At 39.3% G+C, this 19,984-nt stretch overlaps 1 protein-coding gene across 3 annotated transcripts in view; it reads right to left on the reverse strand.

The window, feature by feature from the left end:
- Nucleotides 1–19,984, reverse strand: part of WDR17 (WD repeat domain 17) — a 55,209-nt gene that overhangs the window by 25,093 nt on the left and 10,132 nt on the right. For all 3 annotated transcript variants that reach the window (XM_061372382.1, XM_061372375.1, XM_061372388.1), the window contains exons 2-9: nucleotides 19,535–19,663; nucleotides 18,818–19,001; nucleotides 8,400–8,630; nucleotides 5,356–5,607; nucleotides 4,450–4,572; nucleotides 3,922–4,109; nucleotides 3,129–3,297; nucleotides 552–643 (exon numbers count right to left, since the gene is read on the reverse strand). In XM_061372382.1, the coding sequence (XP_061228366.1) occupies nucleotides 552–643; nucleotides 3,129–3,297; nucleotides 3,922–4,109; nucleotides 4,450–4,572; nucleotides 5,356–5,607; nucleotides 8,400–8,630; nucleotides 18,818–19,001; nucleotides 19,535–19,663 (1,368 nt within the window). The remainder of the gene's footprint in view (nucleotides 1–551; nucleotides 644–3,128; nucleotides 3,298–3,921; nucleotides 4,110–4,449; nucleotides 4,573–5,355; nucleotides 5,608–8,399; nucleotides 8,631–18,817; nucleotides 19,002–19,534; nucleotides 19,664–19,984) is intronic.

The following is a 19,984-nucleotide window of genomic DNA, read 5'->3' on the forward strand; positions in this document are numbered from 1 at the left end:
GTATGTATACTGCATATGTTATATATATACATGTATATGTATATATACTACATATATTAAATAGCTCCTTCTGCTAATAACAGTTATTCCGCTGTTTCAAGACTTACAAAAGCTTGCATAGTTTTTAGGTAACACAAAGCAAGATTCTAAACAAGGCATGCTGTTTAGTGTGCTGCAAAATAAGAGCTCTATTGGTCTAGACTTCAGGGACTCATAATCTTTCTGAGCCTTACATTTGAACATACAGAACAGCATTTTAGATTTTGATAACCAGGTAAAGTCTGTATGTCTATATACATTTATTTTTTAAGACTCAGGTAGGATTTTGCTGTGTATCACAGCAAATTTTAAAATAATGATGCTTTGCTATTCTCATGTAAAATCCATTCTGAGGAGATATAAGCTGGCACACACATAATTCTTTCTATAGCTTTTTATATTATAGCACCTTTTAAAAGGCTACAAACTTTGACCTATCTTTATTTATCAACACTAGAGGGAACAATTAACTTACATCTTATATATACAAAAAAAAAGTAATTTCATCTTACCTCACTGAATCTGGTTATCATTTTGCCTTTTTGGACATCCCAGATGAAGCCACCATTTTTGGATGTTGCACCTGCTATGCAGTTCAGATCTCCTTTAGAGAAAAATATTTGTAAGATCTCACAATAAATACAAGATCACAATATTATTTGAATAATGTATTTCTACTTTAAGTTCAAGAAATTTAATATTAAATTAACAGACTAAATCAATGGCACATAAACAAGAGCTTTTCATACTTTAAGGCCGTCATTTGTTACTGTCACAAATATCAATTTCAACAAAAGCCTGCTTTTCTATATTCCTATTTTGAGGAAAAGACAAAATAAAAATCATATTCTTGTAAAAAGTATTCTCAATGCCTGCTGGAAGTCTTGCAGCTAAGGTGACAAAAAAAAATAAAATAATTATGTCCATGATGTATATGACTCCAACTGAAAAAGAGATACAATCAATGTGTCAATCTTAAAAGTTGTAGCAACCAGAGCATTTTCTGTTCAAGTTCCCTACATACCAAGACAAATGTCAAAGAACATGAAAGGACATATGTCATGGGTTAACCCCAGTCAGCAACTAAGTACTGCACAGTTGCTTGCTCACCCTCCCTCCCCTTCCCCCATGGGCTGGGATAAAACAGTTTAATAATTGAAATAAAATGCAATAACAATAAACCCCAAGAAACACATGTAATATTAATAACAACCATAGGAAATAAAAAGAGAGGAATAAATCTCAAGAAACACAAGTGATGCACAATAAAATTGCCTACCACATGCTGACAAATACCCAGCATGACCCAAGCAGTGATAAGCCCCTCCACCCAACTCCCTCCAGCATATGTGCTGGCATGGCGCACTGTGGTATGGAATACCCCTTTGGCTACTTTGGGTCAGGTGTCCTGTCTCTGCTTCCTCCTGGCTCCTAGTGCCCCTCCTCACTGGCAGAGCATGAGAGACTGAAAAGCCGTTGACCAGGGTAAGTGCTACTAAGCAACAACTAAAACATTGGTATGTTATCAGCACTGTTCTCAAACTAAATCCAAGACAGCACTGTACCAGCTACAAGGAAGAAAATTAACTCTATCATAGCCAAATCCAGACCACAGTACTTTGTTTTCTTAATCTTGCACCACTACAGCACCTAAGCCCATTAAGAATGTACCTGAATCTAACCACACTGAACAGGGCAGAAAATTTGAATGTATAACTCCATAGTGAGAAAATGAGAACTAAATTCAGGCTTAATCCAAAAGCCACTGAATCCTCTTCATCACAGTGACCCTCTATCCCAATATAGCTATATTTTTCTCAGATAGCTTTAAGGCATGTTTATATAGTAGTTTTGACTGTTACTTTATACCACACCTCAGAGGCGGAAAAGGCAAAATCTGCTGAAGTCTAGGAAGGTACATACGTAAGACGGAAAGAGATTCATGTAGGAGAATGATAAGGAAAAAAAAAAAGTGAATCAATCTGTTCAAAGGCCTTTGAGGCTAGATACAAAGGGTGGCATGGATTGGATTATATACTAGGAATAAAGCACTCTCTAGGAATAAGGGATGCAAAAGAAGCAAGAAAAGTTCTGTCTGGGATGGACAGGAACCATTGGAGAGGATAGTAAGGAACTCAAGTTGAAGCACACATTTACAGTTAATGTAAATTTACTTTAAAAAAGTAATAAAGAACCAGAATGCAAGACTTGGAAAGCACCCCTCCAGTGAGCAAACTATTCTCTCAGTGTGAGATACTATTACAAACTGAATTTAAATTTCAAAGCAAAACAACATGAAAGAAAACACCATATTTCATATTGCCCTAATTGCCATATAGCAAGACAAATTATCTATGAAGAGGAACAAAGTGCAAGACACTCTAAACTGAAGGAAGTGCAAATTCATTTCACATATGCAGACTACATTAAGTTTTTCATCACAGTATTTTTTTCTTCTCAGCTATTACTTACTAAAGTTTAAAAGCATAGGAGAGAAAGGCAGTGAGCTGAATTAGACTTTTTAAAAAATGCATCTAAGAAAGCCTACCTATCATCAGCTATTGTAATATTAATAACTATCAGTCCCAGGTTCATCTAAGTGGGTTGCTGATCAGTTTTAAGAAGAAAATTTCCCACTGACTTCAGTGACTTCTCTAAGAAAATGTAGATGTGTTGGAGAAAAGGTATTCCCTATTCTAATAAAGTAAAAGCAGAGCTCTTCAGTGATTAGAATCCTGGATAAAAAAGGAAGAGAAAGAACTAAATGCATACCTTCCATTTTTTCAGCACAAAATCGAATCTGGATTCCTTCCCACACAAAGAAAGTCTTTTCCTCATTTGCATAATGTAATGCTAGAAAGGTTCTAGAGATTTTCTCCCCTCCTTTCTGACTCAGTGTGAAATACTGAGATCATTCCTCATAAAGGCAAGCCTCAACAAAGTTTGAAGCACTGAATTATACAGGTTTCACAGATAATGATTCAGTTATGTTTAAACCTCAGAAGATACAACGAATACTTTTGTAATAGAAATTCTGCTAGTCAAGGGTAATTCATAGAACATTTACACTTAAAGCAAAATATTCTTACCTGGAGCCCAAGAAATGGAATAAATAACCCCCTCATTACCAGGAGATGTGTAAACTGCTGTTAAAGTATTTATGTCCCAAACTTTTATTGTGCCGTCAAATGAAGCTGTAGCAAGAAGATCAGGGTTATCAGGTTTGAATTTGCAATCAAAGATGGTCTCAACATGTCCCTTAAATGAAACAAATATTTAATCCATTTTTATTACATTTGATTTTTTTTCAAAAGTCCAACTCTAGACCAAACTTTAAGATAAATCATATTATAACCTATCAAGGCAATTATCAGTTCCAGAAAACCTGCATGTTATGGCTCACCAGTCAAAATTAAAAGTCATAAAATATCTTGTTCTATAAAACTCTTTCATAGATCATTATTAAAGACAGAAAAATTCTGCACTGAAACAACAGGATAGGCAATGCCGGGGACTTGTTGGCATCTTCCACCAGAATGGAGTTGCTAAAAGATAGAATTAAATAATTTAGCTAAAAAAATTCCTGAAATATTTAATTTTTTTAAAACAAAATTAATTTTGCCTTTTAGGGAAAGGTATCTGACTAAAAAGTAAAGCTTTGTGTGTTGATCATGTTCTACAAATTTTCTATACTTCTAAATACAGTCTATGTTCTATTCCAGTTTAAACTTCAATCCATTAGAAATGTCACATTTCAATTACTTGTTTTCCAAGACATGGATTGGTAGAATTTAACTTGACTTCATTCTCCATTTTTTTGCTGTTAGAAGAAAGTGTATAAGACAAATAAACTCCCATTCCAAAGACAGAGATGAAACATACCAAATCTCTAAGGAAATCCCACTTTCTGGCTCCCATGTCATAAAGTCCTACTCCACCATCCATGAAGCAACAGACAGCGTGACCAGGTGGAAGAGAATACGCTTGGTTTTGGGTTAAAGTTGGAGGAGGAATAGCCTCACTTGTTGAGGATGTATAGTGATTTTTAGTAGAATGCTGTAATGAACATGCTTTGCAAAATAAAGCAAAAGATAGAAACAGATAAGATTATTATTTTATTTTTCCATTTAATAATAGTAACAATTATAAGAGTACAATGCTTTTTATTCCAACAAGATTAAGAACAAAAGAATTCCAGTATGAAGTCTGCCCTACTGAAGAAGGACCTTATAAAGTGCTTGATACTTTACACATTTGTCTAGCTGACTGGCACCAGGGGACACTTTCTTTAATTAAGAACTGCAGGGCCAACATAAACCTACAGAGATCAACTCAGATATAACAAGATTCACAAACAAATTTTCTTAACTTGCAGCCACTGCAATATATTACAAACAAAGTTATACTCACACTTTTTCTTTGGAGGAGAACTTAGCACATGCAAACCATGGAAGCCAGTTTTCTTCAATTTAAAATTTTCTATAGGTGTTGCATGTGACACATTCCAAACACGTAACACACCAACCTGAGAATCTGAGATTCGGGAAAAAAAAACCCAAAACTATAAACCACTGCATAAAACCTTTTTTTTTTTTTTATAATTTTTATTTATTTTATTTTATTGTCCTCTTTTTTCTGTACACAGAGGTATGTGGTTAAAGGACTGATTTAAGCAAAACTACAACAACAAATAGAATCTCGAGATGATTTTTATAAGCATCTACTGTCACCTCCATTTTAACATCAGAATTAACAACAATAATCATTAACATTATTTAAGCTTCAGCAGATAAACTCTATGGGACCTCTCTCACTAGAATATATTCTGACAGTCTCACTATCTTTATGCATTAGTTCAACCTGATCACTAACGTCTACAGTGTAGAAAAGAGGGAAGAAATAGATTAAAAAAAAACAACAACAAAACCCCCTTCTGAAGATAGTGAAAGAACAATGCATTTTTATTCCTGTTCCCAAAGTAACACTCATATTTATTGCTAAAGTGGGCATGAGCAAAATATTATTTAGTAAAAAAATAGTATTATTTAGTATAAAAAAAGTTTAAAGAAGTCAGTTGTTTCTGTACTCAACAAAGTAAGTAAGAACTGCTCAGTGCAAAATTCTGTTCTTTTCTGTAGTTTTATAGTTGGGGGGTTTTTGTACAATGCAGGGGGGTTGGAACTAGATGATCTTAAGGTCCTTTCCAACCCTAACCATTCTGTGATTCCATGCTTTTATTTGTAGAAATGTTAAGAAACAGAAAGACTCAGGCAGATACCTATTACCTTTGTATATATCAGGAAATAAAAAGCTTACCTCCAGTTATAAACATTCCAGGTGCACTAGAAACCCAGGCTAAACATTGAACAGATGCTGCTGCACTGGGAAAATTAAAAGTTGTGATACAGGACAGAGATTCAGAATCAACTAGTCGAATACCATTATGTAAATTAGCAACAAGAAGGTAGTCAGTTGACAAAGGGTCCCACTCCAGTGCTGTAATTGGATCCTCTTCATCTGTTCCTTCAAGTGACTCTGGTCTTAAGACATGTTTCTGATTTTTGGAACCTTTAAGGGCACAAGAAAACAGATTATTTTAACATGAAATCAAGTATATTCTTTACAATAGTTACAAGGTTTGCAAACACCATTTTTATCTCTCCCTGAACTTTTTAGTAGCCTACTCTACTGTATGCACCTGTGAAACTGATGAAGCTGTTTTGCAATGTTTGACTTATAGTAGTTCTGGCTCCATCAGAAAATAGAAACAGCTGTAATATAATTTTTACCTAAAATAACATCATTTTATACTAAAAAAAAGTATGTTAAATCACACCCATTGCCCTGCCGTAATGATTTCCATGAGTAAAGGACTGCAGCACAGCCTAAAATACAAGACTTTTGAGTAGAAGTAAATCTGCATACCTCAGTAAATGCAGACAAAGTAAATGCTGCATGAACTAGAAAAAAGAATGTGGCAGTCAAAAAAGCGTTTATGAACAAATGCGTTTAGATTTTTTTCTTCCTCAAAAATATGTGTGCGATTATGAAGTGCTCAGATTCTGAAGCCAGAACATGCCATTAAATATCTCACTTGACACCTGCCTAAAAGAAGACTATTTCACTTGATGATCCGTGTTATCAAGAACTACAATTTTTCACATCATGTTTATTTCCCTTGTTTTATTATTTTGTTTTTTTGAGAGCTGAGTCTTATAAGAAAATGTACAGTCTAAATAAGTAATTAACAACACAGATCTGAGGTTCTGAAGTTGTGATCTTGTATTAAAAAGGCCCAAACCAACAAAATTTTGTACCCATTTTCTAGAAACAAGGAATTGATATCTTCAATTATTCAATTTTTAATCTGATTTTCAATTTTAATAATGAAGAATACAATCAATTTGCCGTATTATGATAAATGCCAAGACCTACCTATATTTCCCAACGACTGATGTAGAACAAAGCCTCTTCTGACACATACTAAAAAAAAAACCCTGAAAGGCTTTTGCTCCCTAGGGAACATTTTTAACACTAAAATAACTTTCATTATGATTTTCTAGGGGAAAAAAACCCGCCATATATGTTTGTATATAAGAAAATTGCAGAAGTGCAGTTGTCTCTTTTGAAGTATCAGGAACAACAACAGGAATAACACCAGAAAAACCATAACTACTTTAAATTTGCTGAAAATTTAGAGATTCTCACATTTTTAACCATGTTCCCTTGCTTACATTTCAGCTAAGATTTTTTTGTTGATTAAAAAAATCAACATTCAAATGAAAACTAAGAACAGACAATAAAGCAGAACGGTCATTTTCCAGTTAGTTTTACAGGAACCAAAAGGCAAAAAATCCTTGACTGTTCAAAGCCTTCCATGTTCAAGCACTTCAGTCCCAAGAAAGCACAATCAGCTAGTGAGAGTGGGTATCTAGGAGCCATTCAGTTTTACCTGTTTGTCACAGAAGATTCCAGAAGTAAAGCTCATGGAAACCCTGTTACATTTTATTTTCCATTAAAAGAAGACATCAGCACTATGAATCATGCAACTGAGTCACAGCGTGCTTATTTTAAGAACAAATGGAGGTAAACTAATCAACGGCATTTGGCTCTACATGACTGCACTGTATTTCTTTAAAAACAGGGTACTAATCTGAAATTCTTGCATATTTTTTATTCAGACTAAATGTTCTACTACATTAACAGACAGTCTGGAGTTAATAAAAAGTAAAGCCATGAGAAAAACCTTAGTAGATAACAGTAATGAGAAAAAAAAAATATTATGTAGCCTGCTAATTATGCAGCACTGACTCACACTTCTATAGAGAGACTAGAGTCAATCACACTGAACTTTGAAGCTATTAAGAGGCACTTGTGCATGTTCAGGTTCTCTCAAGACAGTGTTCTGTAGGATATCCTACAAAAGGACTGAAACCTTTAAAAGTAAGGAATAAGTTTGGGTTTTTTTAAATTTATTTCACTTAGTGATAAACTAGATTCTGGTCTGGTAACAAGTCATTTTATGCATTCTGACACAAGGTAAGCGAGGGCTGAGCTTCAGTCTCAAAGCAAAAAATTAGCCTTATTGAAATGCATCAACTCTTTGCCTCCCCCCCCCTTCTTTTTTAAATAGAGGACCTATACTCGTACTCTTGATACCACTTTCTTCTATGTATTGTTATTTTTTAAAAGCTATCAATTACAAAAGTCAGGTGAATTTTGGCTGTAAATTGCAAACTAGAAATCTGTAGTTGATAAATAGATAACATTCAGGTATAATTGAAAATGTAGCCTTATCCAAGTTAAGACACATATTAAAGTTGTTTATAAAATAGTAACCATAGTAATTGTACTTATGTTTTATTATAGTGATACAATCTATTTTTTAATAATACCTAATTTTGAAACATGTTTTAATGAACTTATCTGTCCATCAAAATTTTCACAATATGCTCTTAAACACATCTATGTTTTTAGCTAAACAAATTCTTTGGTTTTGTCTAATAGTGTAAAGAAAGCATATTAAATGAAAACTAAGATTGGTCTGTATTCTTTCAAAGTAACAACCTAAGCAAAATATTCAAGTCAATCCATTGGGAAATATAGCTCAGTAGAAGATCATGGTTGTGATAACAGTTTATTGTATTTGTAAAAAACTGCATTGTTATCTTGGTCACCAAAGGAGAAAATGCTCTGTGCTCTTTATCTAAGAAAATATATTTTTGTGATATGGAAGGATACTATGAACCAAGAACAAGTTTTATGTACATACACACATTACAAAGCCTAAATGAAAATGCAAAATTACAGACATATACAGAGACAAGAAAGATCAAATATTTTACCATATCAGTTTTTACCTGGCTGAAAAATAGATAGGCTTCCATCAGTATGTCCAAATACTACTTTTCCTTTTTTCTTTGGATGCCATCTGAACAGACTGATGTCAGACAAAAAACTATGTGCTTCTCTATGTACAGTTACCCCGCTGTCAGGTCCTGAGATAGTCCAAATGTACAATGGACCTCTGTGGGACACAAATGCAACTGCATCACCTGCATTCCAGCACCAGCTAAGTGACGCAGGAATTCCTGAAACATACAGGTAAACCTTATGAGAACCACAATATGAAATTCAGTGCATTACTGGTTGACCCAGTATCAGCAATTGTCTTGAAAAGCTACATAAATACTACATAAATACTACATAAAAATGATTAGGCTGAAATTTAGACAACTGTGTGAACATCTTATGGTGTAAAAGTAATCTGTACTTATCCTTAGGCAGGAAATACAATTATTTCCCAAATTATTTTAATATTACTTTTATGGGCTGTATTTTATGATACCTGTATTATACATATTATACTGATACCTATACTGCTAGTGCCAAATAAAAATTAAACATATGAAAAAGTATAAGCCTGATCCTGTAAACAATACTTTCATTAATACACAATTCCATTCACCATTGTTTTACTGTAAGATGTTTTCTACTAAGCTGGTAAAATATTGAAAACTTTACAATATCTATTTTTGCAAAACACAATGAAATTTAATTCAGAGATAAATATAATAGAGGCAAATATTTGTGAAAAATTGGAAAGCTGACTTTGCAATCAAAGGGTTCTCTTGATAGCTTCCTTCTGGATCTACGACAGTTCTAATTCAGTTGCCTAACAACGGACTGTATGCATTTCAGTTTAAGGATTTCGACCTTAATGTCTCCAGTCCTCATTATCCTCATAATTTAACAATGTGTGTCAGAAGGAATAAATGATGGTAAGACAAGCTCCCCAAGCTGAAAATTCAAAACTGTTTGCATTTAGACACTTAATCGTGGCAAAACCTGACACAATATTCCTTTCAGAATAGATCAAATGACTGTGTTTTATTTTCCCACTTATTCATCTTGCAGGATATGCAAGACATACAAGAGTTTTCAGAGGTATACTAAAGCATTCTGAAAAGTACAGAGCAGGGGATCCTGAAGTGTCCTAGATCCTGAGACCCTGTTCATGGGTTGCACCTATTTTCCAAGAATGCAAATGTAGGATTTAAGGACACCTGACAGAGATTGACTTTAAGAACACAAATACAGGTACTGGTTTTGACTGAAGGGAATAATCAATCTGGGCAGGGAAAGGGGACAGACACAGACTTGTAACCCCCTAGACTTACAATCTCCAAATCAACAGCTACAAGTCCTGAGAGAAGATGCAGGTAGACAAGCATCAGTGTATTTAAACAAAAACTGTTTTTCAAATTCTCTGACAATTTACCTAGAATAATTTAACTTGAATCTATTGAAGAATCATAGAATCAAGTAGGTTGGAAAAGACCTTTAAGATCAAGCCCAATCATTACGTAGGACTGCGAAGACTGCCACTAAACTAAATCACTGACTACCTCATCTACACATTTTTTTGAACACTAGCAGGGACAGTGATGATGCCACTTCCCTGGGCAGCCTGTTCCAATACTTGTTTACCCTCTGTGTGAAGAAATTTTTCCTAATATCGTCTAAACCTCCCCCGGTGCAGCTTGCGGTTGCTACCTTTTGTCCTATCGCTTGTTACTTGGGACAAGAGACCAACCCCCACCTCACTACAACCTCAGGTTGTCAGGTAGTTGTAGAGAGCAATAAGGTACCCACCCGAGCCTTCTCTTCTCCAGACTAAACAACCCCAGTTCCCTCAGGTGCTCCTCATAAGATCTGTGCTCCAGACCCTTCACCAGCTTTGTTGCACTTCTCTGGACCTGCTCCAGTACCTCAATGTCTTTCTTGTAGTGACAGGCTCAGAACTGAACACAGCATTCTAGGTGTAGCTTCACCAGTGCTGAGTATAAGGAGATGATCACTTCCCTGGACCTGCTGGCTATGCTGTTTCTGATACAGGCCAGGAAGCCATTGGCCTTCTAGGCTGCCTGGGAACAAACTGGCTCATGTTCAGCCATTTGCTTTGTCCTTTAGTAATGTTTCCCAAAGAAACAGGCCAAAGTCAGTCTTCCTCAAGGCCAAGGTGGAGGTTTTGCTGACCTTTTTACTGACTTCTCCAATGATTGAAAATTGAATTATTTTGTGATCACTTTGTCCAAGGTGGCCTCCAGCCATCACATCACCAACTAGTCCTTCTCTGTTTGCAAACAGCAAATCTATCCAGGCATCTCCCCTAGTTGGCTCACTAACCAGCTGTGTTAGGAATTTATCTTCCACACCTTCCAAGAACCTCCTGGATTGTTTCTTCTCTGCTGTGTTGTCCTTTCAGCAGACATCTAATAGGTTGAAGTCCCCCAGGAGAACAAGGGCAAGAGATCATGAAACTTCTCTCAGTTGTGTGGAGAACACTTCATCTGTAGCTTCATCTGGTTGGGTGGTCTAGAATAGACTCCCATCAGGATATCTGCTTGGTTAGCCTTCCCCATAATCTTCACCCACAAACATTCAGCCTTCTCACTTGCAACACTGAGTTCAAGGCAGTTGATACACTCCCTGACATACAACACAGCCCCATCACCTCTTTTTCCTTTCCTGTCCCTTCTGAAGACCTTGTAGTCACCCACTGCAGCACTCCAATTATGTGAATCATTCCACACACGTGATGGCAATTATGTCATGGTTTCCCTGCTGAACAATGGCTTCCAACTCCTCCTGTTTGTTGCCCATGCGTTGGCATAAATACATTTGAGTTGCCCTGTGGATCTGGACTCCAACAGCAGCATGCTAACCCACGGCTCATTTCTAGCGAGCCTGGTGTTATCCCCTTCCTGCTTTGAACATAGTTTAAAGCCCTTTCTATAAGCCCTGCTAGTTCCTGGGCTATAATCATTCTCCCCCTTTGGGACACGCATACCCCATCTTCCCCCAGCAGGCCTGGTGCCATGTACACCTGTCAAAAAATCCCAGAATTCTGATGCTGACACCAGTCATGAAGCCAGGAATTAATCAATAAGACTTTTCTGATGTAATCATTGCCATTGATTGTGACTGGCAGGAGGCATGAGAACACTACTTGGGCTCCCGAATCCTGAACCAATTGCCCCGAGGCCCTGAAGTCCTTCTTGAGTTCCCTCAGGTTTCTTCAAGAGATTTCCTCATTGCCCACCTGGAAGACTAGCAAAAGGTAGTAGTTGCAGGGCCATATCAGACAAATGAGTTTTTTGGTCAAGTACCTTATCCTGTCCCGAGGGAGGCAGCAGACTTCCCTGTGAGTCTGGTCAGGTCAGCATATGGGGCCCTCTGTTCTCCTTAGAGTCACCAATCACAACCATTCTTTTTTTTTTTTTTTCATAGTAGAGCTGGTTGTAACACAAGGTGTTCTCTGACTCTTCTGTGGGAAATCTTCTGACCTGGATGGTCTCTTATAATCTTCCTCACTTTCCTGATCCTGAAGTACCAGAGCCTTGGATCTGTTATAAAGGGATACTTTCAAAGTGACATGAGCTGGGGGATAATAGGCCATCTACTCTGAAGAGTAACCTGTTTCCAAACACCCCTGTCTCTTAGGTCCCGTAAATCTGCCTGATGGCAAGATAGAGGATCCTGAAGTTTTTTTGTTTTGGGTGCCTGGCGTGCTTCCATCAGGGATGTTAGAGTGCGGGTCCGCCCGTCAATCTCCTCCTCAGATTTTCTTATTCTCCTTAGTCGCTCCATCTCTTCCTATAGCTCTGCCACCACGCGGAGCAAATCATCAATCTCTTGACATCTTACACAGTCATGATCTAACGTAACCAACAGGCTTTGTCACTCACTACAGTCACATGCCTGGACAGCTACATGTTTATAAGGGACCTATGTCTGGATTGTCATGTCCTTTCTGGCCAGCAGAGAGAAATTATTTTTCTTTGCTTTCTGTTTAGAGGATGCCATCCTAGAGCATGTTCCAGATGACCACTGGCTGAGCTTACCTCTGAAACCTGCTGGACTACTGGACCCTTTCCACTCCGCCTATCTGCTCACCATAGGCTACATTTTATTTGCTTTCACTTCTGTAAAGTTATCATGAAAACACAAAAGGTTTAAAACTTATACATCTTTTTATACAGTGATGGATTTTTTTTTTTCAGCTCAAAAATAAATCAATTGGAAATAAAAGACAGACTAGGGACAATGTGGGCCCTCTCCAGAAGCTATCAGAACTGGCTACCCTGGACTTGGAGAAGGATGAGGTTCTTAGTGACTTCTTTGCCTCTTCACTGGCAAATGCTCTGACTACACCACCCAAGTCTTGCAAGGCAGACACAGGGACTGTGAGAATGAAGACCTTGGGCCCACTATAGTAGAGGATCTGGTCTGAGACTATTTCAAGAACCTGAACGTGCACAGGTCCATGGGACCTGATGAAATCCACCCACAGGTCCTGAAGGAGCTGGCAAATGAAGTTGCTAAGCCACTGGCCATCATATTTTTGAAAAATCATGGCAGTCAGGTGAAGTTCCCAATGACTGGAAAAAGGGAAATATAACCCCCATTTTCAAGAAGGGGAAAATGGATGACCTGGAGAATTACAGACCAGTCAGCCTCATCTCTGTGCCAGGCAAAATCTTGGAGCATATTCTCCTGGAAGGCATGCTAAGGCACATGAAAAACAACAAGCTGCTTGGTGACAGGCAGCATGGCTGCAGTAAGGGGAAATCCTGCCTGATCAATTTGGTGGCCTTCTATGATGGGGCTATGGAACTGATGGACAGGGGTAGAGAAGCTGATGTCATGTACCTGGACTTGTGCAAAGCATTCAAAACTGTCCCACACGACATCCTTGTCTCTAAATTGGAGAGACATCAATTTGCTAGGAGGACCAGTCGGTGGATAAAGAACTGGCTGGATGGCCACATGCAAAGAGTTGTGGTCAAGGGCTCAATGTCCAGCTGGAGACCAGTAACGAGTGGTGTCCCTCAGGGATCGGTGTTGGGACCGGTCTTGTTCAACATCTTTGTCAGTGACATGGACAGTGGGATTGAGTATTTTGCACAGTTCTGGTGTCCACAACATAAAGAGGACATGGAACTCTTGGAACATGGCCAGAAGAGGGCCACGAGAATGATCAGGGCATTGGAGCACCTCCCGTATGAGGATAGGCTGAGAAAGTTGGGGCTGTTCAGCCTGGAGAAGAGAATGCTGCATGAAGACCTCATAGCAGCTTTCCAGTATCTGAAGGGAGCCTATAGGGATGCTGGGGATGGGCTCTTCATTAGGGACTGCAGTGATAGGACAAGGGGTAATGAGTTAAAGCTTAAACAGGGGAAGTTTAGATTAGGTATAAGGAAGAAATTCTTTACTGTAAGGGTGGTGAGGCACTGGAATGGGTTGCCCAGGGAAGTTGTGAATGCTCCATCCCTGGCAGTGTTCAAGGCCAGGCTGGACAGAGCCTTGAGTGTCATGGCTTAATGTGAGGTGTCCCTGCCCATGGCAGGGTGGTAGTGTGGTAGTAACTAAATGAACTTAAGGTCCTTTGCAACCATAAATCTTCTATGATTCTATGGCATAATATAGGTCAGGATTCTGGTTAGGCTTCGGGTTCAGAGAGCCACAAAGCCTACAGGTCCAGAGACATTGGGGCTGCAAAAGGCATGCCAAGATGAGTATGGCACTGTGTAAAAATTGTTCTTTAAAAACTTCTGTCCTGGGTTCAGCAGTAGCACTCATTTTTTCTCCTTCTTGGTAGCCGGTGCAGTGCTGTGTTTTTGACTTTTGGGCTGGGAATGGTGCTGATGGCACCGATGTTTTCAGTTACTGCTCAAATATTTTAGTCTGATCAAGGACTTTCTGAGCCTCATGCTCTGCCAGGGAGGAGGGGAAGCCAGGAAGAAGCAGAGACAGGACAACTGACACAAACAGACCACAGAAGTATTCCATAACACAGCATGTCATGCCAGGAATGTAATTGAGAGTTACTCGGAAGGGCTAGGACTGCAGGGTTGGATGAGTTATTGGTCGGTGACTGGTCGGGCTGGTGGGGGGGAATAATCGGTCGGCGGGTGCTAAGGTGTTGTATTCTCTTTGCTTGTTATTTCCTTTGTCATTATTACTATTGGTGGTAGCAGTAGTGATTTGTCTTATACCTTAGTTAGTAAACTGTTCTTATCTCAAACTGTGGGAGTTGCATTCTTTTTGATTCTCTTCTCCCTTTCTCCAGGACTCAGGGGAAGGAAAGAAGGGGGGGAGTGAGTGAACGAGCTGTGGTTTTAAACCATGACAGCTTCTCAACTAGAGCATTCATGGTGCTGAAGACATGACCCTGAATATTTTCACATCATAAAGCTCAGGGTTCGGGTAAAAGGTTAAAAATACACAAAGCCTACAGGTCCAGAAACACTGTGGCTGCAAAAGGCATGCAAAGATGAGTATGGCACTGCACCAACATTGATCCTTACCTACTTCGCTCATGAGGAAAACTCATGGTGCTGGAGATGTGAGCCTCACAATTATGGGGTAATAAAGGTCAGGGTTTTGGTTACACTTGGGGTTCGGAGAGCCACAAAGCTTATATTTTCCAGACACATTAGAGGTGCAAAATGCATACCAAGATGAATATGCAACTGCAACAACATTGGTCTTTACATATCTTTCTCATCTAGAACACCTGTGATGCTGAAGCCGAGAGCCTCAGTATTGTGGTATCATAAAGTTTCTGGTTCGGGTTAAGAGAAACAAAGCCAGAAACAAAGCCTACAGGTCCAGAAACACTGTGGCTGCAAAAGGCACACCAAGATGCTTATGGTACTGCACCAACACTGATCGTTACATATTTTTCTCATCTGGAACACCCATGGTGCTGAAGCCGTGAGCCTCACTACTGAGGTATCATAAAGTTTAGGGTTAGGGTTAGGGTTCAGAGATCCACAAAGCCCACAGGTCCAGAAACTCTGTGGCTGCAAAGGCGTGCCAAGATGCATATGGTTCTGCGCTAACATTGATCATTACATATTTTTCTCATCTGGAACACCCATGGTGCTGAAGCTGTGAGCCTCACTACTGAGGTATCATAAAGTTTAGGGTTAGGGTTCAGAGATCCACAAAGCCCACAGGTCCACAAACTCTGTGGCTGCAAAAGGCACGCCAAGATGCATATGGTACTGCGCCAACATTGATCATTATGTATTTTTCTCATCTGGAACACCCATGGTGCTGAAGCCGTGAGCCTCACTATTTAGGTATCATAAAGTTTAGGGTTAGGGTTAGGGTTCAGAGATCCACAAAGCCCACAGGTCCAGAAACACTGAGGCTGCAAAAGGCATGACAAGATGAATATGGCACTGCACCAACATTGATCCTTAGAAACTTTTCTCATCAGGAGCACCTATGGAGCTGAAGACAGGACCATGAATTTTATGGTACCATAAAGTTTAGGCTTAGGGTTCAGAGATCCATAAAGCCTACAGATCCAGAAACATTGTGGCTGAAAAGGCACGCCAAGGTGTGTACAGCACTACACCAACACTTATCCTTACATATTTTTCTCATCTGGAACACCCATGATGCTGAAGACATGAGCCTGAATATTATGGTATCGTAAAGATTAGGGGTAGGGTTAGGGTTCAGAAATCCACAAAGCCTACAGGTCCAGAAACACTGTGGCTTCAAAAGGCATGCCAAGATGCGTACGGCACTGCTACAACACTGATCGTTACATACTTCTCTCATCAGGAACACCATGGTGCTGGAGACATGAGCCTGTATATTATGGTCTCATCAAGATTAGGCTTAGGGTTCAGAGAATCACAAAGCCCACATGTCCAGAGACACTGGGGATGCAAAAGGCATGCAAAGATGAGTATGGCACTGCACCAATATTGATCCTTACATACCTTGCTCATGAGGAACACTCATGGTGCTGGAGACGTGAGCCTCACAATTATGGGCTATTATACGTCACGGTTTTGGTTACACTTGGAGTTCAGAGAGCCACAAAGCCTACATTTCCAGACACATTGGAGGTGCAAAATGCATACCAAGATGAATATCCCATTACAACAACATCACTCTTTACATATCTTTCTCATCTGGAACACCTATGATGCTGAAGCCGAGAACCTCAGTATTGTGGTATCATAAAGTTTCGGGTTAGGGTTAAGAGGAACACAAAGCCTACAGGTCCAGAAACTCTGTGGCTGCAAAAGGCACACCAAGATGCATACGGTACTGCGCCAACATTGATCCTTACATATTTTTCTCATCTGGAACTCCCATGGTGCTGAAGCCGTGAGCCTCACTATTTAGGTATCATAAAGTTTAGGGTTAGGGTTAGGGTTCAGAGATCCACAAAGCCCACAGGTCCAGAAACACTGTGGCTGCAAAAGGCGTGCCAAGATGAGTACGGCACTGAACCAACACTGACCCTTAGAAACTCTTCTCATCAGGAGCACCTACGGAGCTGAAGACATGAGCATGAATAGTATGATATTATGAAGTTTACGGTTAGGGTTCAGAGATCTACTAATCCTATAGATCCAGAAACATTGTGGCTGCAAAAGGTATGCCAAGATGCGTACGACACTGTGCCAACATTTCTCCTTAAATACCTTGCTTATAAGGAACATCCTGGTGGTGGAGCAATGATCCACATTTTTACGGTCTCATGAAGTTTAGGGTTAGGGCTATGTTTCAGAGAGTCAAAAAGCCCAGAGGTCCAGAGACACTGGGGATGAGTAGAGCACCGCTCCAACATTTCTCCTTACATACCTTGCTCATGAGCAACACTAAAGGTGCTGGAAATGTGAGCCTCACAATTATGGTGTAATATAGGTCAGGGTTTTGGCTACGCTTAGGGTTCAGAGAGCCACAGATCCTACACGTCCAGATACACTGCGGGTGCAAAATGCATACGAAGATTAATATCCCACTGCAACAACATTGGTCTACACATTTTTCTCATCTGGAACACCCGTGATGCTGAGGCTGTGAGCCTCATTATAGTGGTACCTTAACATTTAGGGTTAGGGTTAGGGTTCAGAGATCCACAAAGCCCACAGATCCAGAAACACTGTGGCTGCAAAAGGCATGTAAAGATGAGTATGGTACTGCATGAACATTGATCCTTACATAACTTGAGAAATACCCATGCTGCTTAAGACATGAGGCTGAATATTATGGTATCACGAAGTTTATGGTTAGGGTTTAGGTTCAGAGAGCCACAAAGCCCACGTGCCCAGCGACATTGTGGCTGCAAAAGGCATGTCAGGATAAGTCCAGCACTGTGCCAGCACTGTTCCTTACATACCTTGTTCATGAGGAACTCTCATGGTAGGGGCGACATGAGCCTTAGTATTATGATTTTTAGAGAAGAGTTTCAGAGCAGCCCTGCAGTGAAGCACTTGGGGGTCTTGGTCAATGTGAAAATGAACATGAGTCAGCAGTATGCGCTCGCAGCCCAGAAAGCCAACTGTATCCTGGGCTGCATCAAAAGGAGCATGACCAGCAGGTCGAAGGAGTTGATCCTGCCCCTCTACTCTGCTCTCATAAGACCTCACTTGGAGTATTGTGTGCAGTTCTGGTGTCCTCAGCATAAAAAGGATATGGAACTGTTAGAACATGTCCAGAGGAGGGCCACGAGGATGATCAGGGGACTGGAGCAGCTCCCATATGAAGATAGGCTGAGAAAGTTGGGGCTGCTCAGCCTGGAGAAGAGGAGGCTGCGTGGAGACCTCATAGCAGCCTTCCAGTATCTGAAGGGGTCATATAGGGATATTGGGGATGGACTCTTCATTAGGGACTGTAGTGGTAGGACAAGGGGTAATGGGTTAAAACTTAAACAGGGGAAGTTTAGATTGGATATAAGGAAGAAGTTCTTTCCTGTTAGTGTGGTGAGGCACTGGAATGGTTTTCCCAAGGAAGCTGGGAATGTTCCATCCCTGACGGTGTTTAAGGCCAGGTTGGAAGAAGCTTTGGGTAACATGTTTTAGTGTGAGGTGTCCCTGGCCATGGCAGGGGGATTGGAATTATATGATCTTAAGGTTCTTTCTAATCCTAACTATTCTATCATTCTATCCTATGATTCTATGATTCTGTGTTTCTATAGCAATTGAAAAGCAAATTCTTCAGTCAAGTATTTTAGAAAAAAGAGTAACTTCTTTCTACACCAGTCACTAGATGTTTCAGAGCGATTTACTCAAACTCACTATCCTCTACGATGAAGTGCGACAGATCTGACAAGAATATTGTGTTATGCAAGTGTTAAACCTCTCTACCAACTGCTTAGAGTTTACTCTGTATCAAGTATTTCTGATACCTGTGAATGAAAATGCTGTACAGATCAAATAGATCTCCATGTCTGAAATACCTTTTGTATCATCCAGCTTGGCCACAACTTTCTGTTCAGTCACATTCCAAATAATCACTAAACTATCTGCACTGGCACTTGCAAACATGTCAGGATTGTGGGGACTCCAAGATATGGCTGTGATTGTCTTCTTATGCTCAGACATAATTGCCCGGAGCTTGAATTCATTGTATCGGTGATCCAGCTAAACAAAAAAAGTAAAATTTACTTTAGAATGACAAACTTTGTAAACTCACTTTAAGTAGTGTTTGGCTGGAGACCAATTCATATAACAGTATTAGACTTACATATGAATTTATGGTGGATTTAGCAGTTGTCAGTACCTGATATCTCAATAAATCAAATTTTAATATATGTGATTTGGACAGAAAAGTTGTATAGGGCTATATTCAATTAGCCCTACCAGTATTAACATAACCTATCCTCTTGTCACTTATAAACTATTATATCCCATTAATAACTGCACACACATACAGTCCTAAAATGCTTTATTTATAGGCATAAGTACAATCATTTAGCTATCTGCAACAGGTTAAACAGGATAGAATACGAAAAAATAATTTGGAAAGGGTATCTTGAATGGAAGATTGAGCTTTACACAGGCATCTTCTCACTAGCAGTCATACTTCCAAAAGCATTGTAGAAACATTCATTAAAAGGGTTCAAAGTGAAACAGACAACAACGTAAAAATGCAGTCTGTTAAACAAAAATCTTACCTGATAAATATAAATAGCAAGGGTAGCACAGTAGGCAAATCTGTCCCCACTAGCAGCACATACATCCTTGTTCCATGGCTGACATCCAGCAGCTAGAAGTCCCACTTGTCTAACCTGTGACATTTTTGCCTTTAAAACAGAAATTCATTAGAGTACAAGATGACAGAATGTTAAAGAACAGAGTAATTCATTTTTGTTCTCATAAATAATGCATACATATGTACCTTAAAAATATAGCTAGCCTTTAACAGCAACATCTTGTTTATGAGGTACAAATGAATGTATCCAAAATAAAGCCAAGTAGATGTTCACAGGCTTCAGTGCTACCCAAGAGAGGGATTTTAATATCCTTCAGAGGAATCCATTTGAGAGGGGAAAAAAAAAGAAACAAAAGGAAAAAAAAAAAAATGAAGGGGGGTGGGGGGCACAACACAACACCCAGAACATGAA

The sequence above is a fragment of the Neopsephotus bourkii genome, unplaced genomic scaffold (genome assembly GCF_033783945.1).
Source record: "Neopsephotus bourkii isolate Nb327-2 ecotype Australia unplaced genomic scaffold, CSIRO-AGI_Nbou_v1 NB_168, whole genome shotgun sequence".
Taxonomy (NCBI): domain Eukaryota; kingdom Metazoa; phylum Chordata; class Aves; order Psittaciformes; family Psittacidae; genus Neopsephotus; species Neopsephotus bourkii.